Source organism: Varroa destructor, unplaced genomic scaffold (assembly GCF_002443255.2).
Source record: "Varroa destructor unplaced genomic scaffold, Vdes_3.0 BEIS01000001.1, whole genome shotgun sequence".
Taxonomy (NCBI): domain Eukaryota; kingdom Metazoa; phylum Arthropoda; class Arachnida; order Mesostigmata; family Varroidae; genus Varroa; species Varroa destructor.
The window spans coordinates 72558243-72560805 of record NW_019211454.1 but is presented as its reverse complement, the minus strand read 5'-3'; the positions used below and the strand labels follow the sequence as shown (position 1 = coordinate 72560805).

The 2563-nt window shown below is 39.0% G+C and overlaps 1 protein-coding gene across 3 annotated transcripts in view; it reads left to right on the top strand.

The window, feature by feature from the left end:
* Sec24CD (COPII coat complex component secretory 24CD) overlaps positions 1-2218 on the top strand; it is a 9625-nt gene extending 7407 nt beyond the window's left edge. For all 3 annotated transcript variants that reach the window (XM_022807466.2, XM_022807457.2, XM_022807475.2), the window contains one exon: positions 294-2218. In XM_022807466.2, coding sequence (XP_022663201.1) covers positions 294-587 — 294 coding nt within the window. In that variant the 3' untranslated portion in view covers positions 588-2218. The remainder of the gene's footprint in view (positions 1-293) is intronic.
* Positions 2219-2563: the final 345 nt, after the last annotated feature.

The window sequence follows — 2563 nt, the reverse complement described above, 5'->3', positions numbered from 1 at the left end:
ATATATAGAGCGAGATCAGAGAGAGAGAGAGAGACAGAGAGATCGCGTAGATGGTTTGTCGCCATGTTATTGATTAAAAAGCAAGGGTCTTCCAACAGACCTTTACGTTACCTGAAAACTTTTTTGTGGACGTGAATAGTGTTGGAGTTCAAACATCTTACGTTCTTTTGGTTAACTATTTTGGATTGTTATCTTTTCTGTACGCAGCTAATGTGGGTTCCTTTTTACTAGCACATCTATCTATCTGCTATACTTGAGTCTGAACCTTTTTGTTCGTATTATGTTACCCACAGGTAGATTCTACGTGGTGTGAAGGCGTCTTTGGTGTTAAAACCACCGCGGCTATCGATCTGGAACGAGGACTTCCGCGTTTCAACTCGCCAGCGTCGCTTCGATTGTATCGACTTATCGACAAACTTCGAGCTGACCGACCACGTTTTATGGGTCTCTATCTAGTTCGACAGGGAGATAAGCGTGAACTCGTACTCCGGCAATTCCTTGTTGAAGATCGAATGAGCGACGTACAACTGTCCTACGTGGATTACCTTTGTCAGCTGCACCGAGACATCCGAGGGTTGATCGGTTAAACTCTGTGTTAGGTCTGCTTGTGAGTTTACAAAATGCAACCATATTTCAATAAAATTTCTAGAAAGCGCTCACAGAAGTCGTAAACGCTGTGCAATGAAGATACACGACCTATGCGTGTTATCCATACGGACGTACTCTATATATGCGTAGGCCGTGCAACAATAATAATGTATCAATATTGAGCAGAAAAATCATCACATGAGGCCTTCTAGAGACAAGCCATCAATGAAGTAAAGGTCAGTAATTGAGAAGGATGCAAGGGCTGACGATGTTATCAATACTAACATGAAGAGCTTTTGTTTCTGAAGGGTTTAGATGCAATCGGGAAGCCAGTTGATGCGATGATTCTAATAGAGAAAAAGAGACGCAGTAAACAAGCTATGAATCTGTCGGTGTATTATTATGTGATCACGGTATCGAGTTGTATCAGATGGTGTAGAAACAAAGCAAGTGAGGTAATAAAGTGGCATAATTTGGCAGGAGCCGAGGGAAGCCTCTTGACGTGCCCCGTTGACACGTAGAAGCGAATGCTTTGATCTATATAATAGGTTTAAATATGCGACTGTTGTTTATACAGATGTATTGGGAAGAAATCTATAAGAATAATAATGATATAGAGCAATGATGTTTAGTTAAGTAACTAAGAGAAATTTTTTGACGAATGTGCATTCGGATGTAATGACTAGTGATTAGAGAATGGACGCAACAGGGATCTAAGGAACACAGAGCGTGCAACGAATCAGCTGGTGCAAACAGCTGGCCGAGAATAAAAATAAAATGTGGAAAGTGACTGGCGCTCAAGCTAGTTCTTTGTTATGGATACCGGTGCATTCATGACGTGTGTGAAGTTTTTTGTGAGATGGTCAGAAAACCCTAGGCGCCACCGTATAGTTAAGATGAGATGCTTTTTGGTTAACACCCGTAATAGTTTTTAATGCACGAAATTTCCGTTTTTCATATCGATCCATATAAATAAAAACAGAGCGTATATGTTTAAGCCTATTACGTGTGCATACGATTCAAATTCAGTTAAGTCGATAACAATAGTAGTATTAGCAAAATTAAGGTTGTTATGTAAGCGTAGCAATTAGACGGCAAAACTGATATCGTAGCGTTAGTGTTGTTGTCAAGTGTCTCCGACAACCTGCTGATGTTTGCATGGTGGCATTTGAACGGGGATAGGCGAATGAGGCAGATTTTCAGAATTTCGAAAGAACAGATCAGTAAGCAGTGATGTAACCAGACGACCAGGTGGACGTGGACCGCGGCAGGATAATAACCCACTGCTAGGAGCCAAATGTCTCTTAGGAGAACAAAGGCAATGGCCCAGCTAAATACCAGTTCGAATGTTTAACAGAAAATTTTTATTAAAGAATTTTAAATTTCTATTACAATACCTGTATTATTCGTCTTTTGATATAATGATGGTGAAGACAAAAAGAAATGAACCTAATATACTTGCTATCGATATATTGTATATTAGTATGAATAGAACATTTACTGATTTATTAAGTAAAGGTATACACACTCATTATAACGCTCGAGATGAGGAAATTATTCGCGGACGATGACTTTGACAGTATAACATTCTTACTATGGAATGGAATAAAATGTAATTGCTGCTATTTGATTGAATGTGTATTTCTCAAATGACTGACCCAACATCTCGAAAATTAAAGCTGAAAGGTAAATGGAGGACACAGAAAAAAACGAGCAAAAATCGTGGCCGTGCTGGATAAAATATCAGTTGCCAATACAATCTGTTTAATGGTACTGACAGACATAAAGTAATAACGAAAATGGTTTGCTGAGTTTTTTACACGTTATTTCTGTATCGAACTGTTGTTTTCGTTTAATACACCCAAGTTTCGAACTTTGCTCAGTGACAGAGAAAACTCTCGTAAATGGTTAGCGCAGTCAATACGTCCTTTACCTACATTATACTTTGATAACCAACAGAGTTCATTAATCAGTG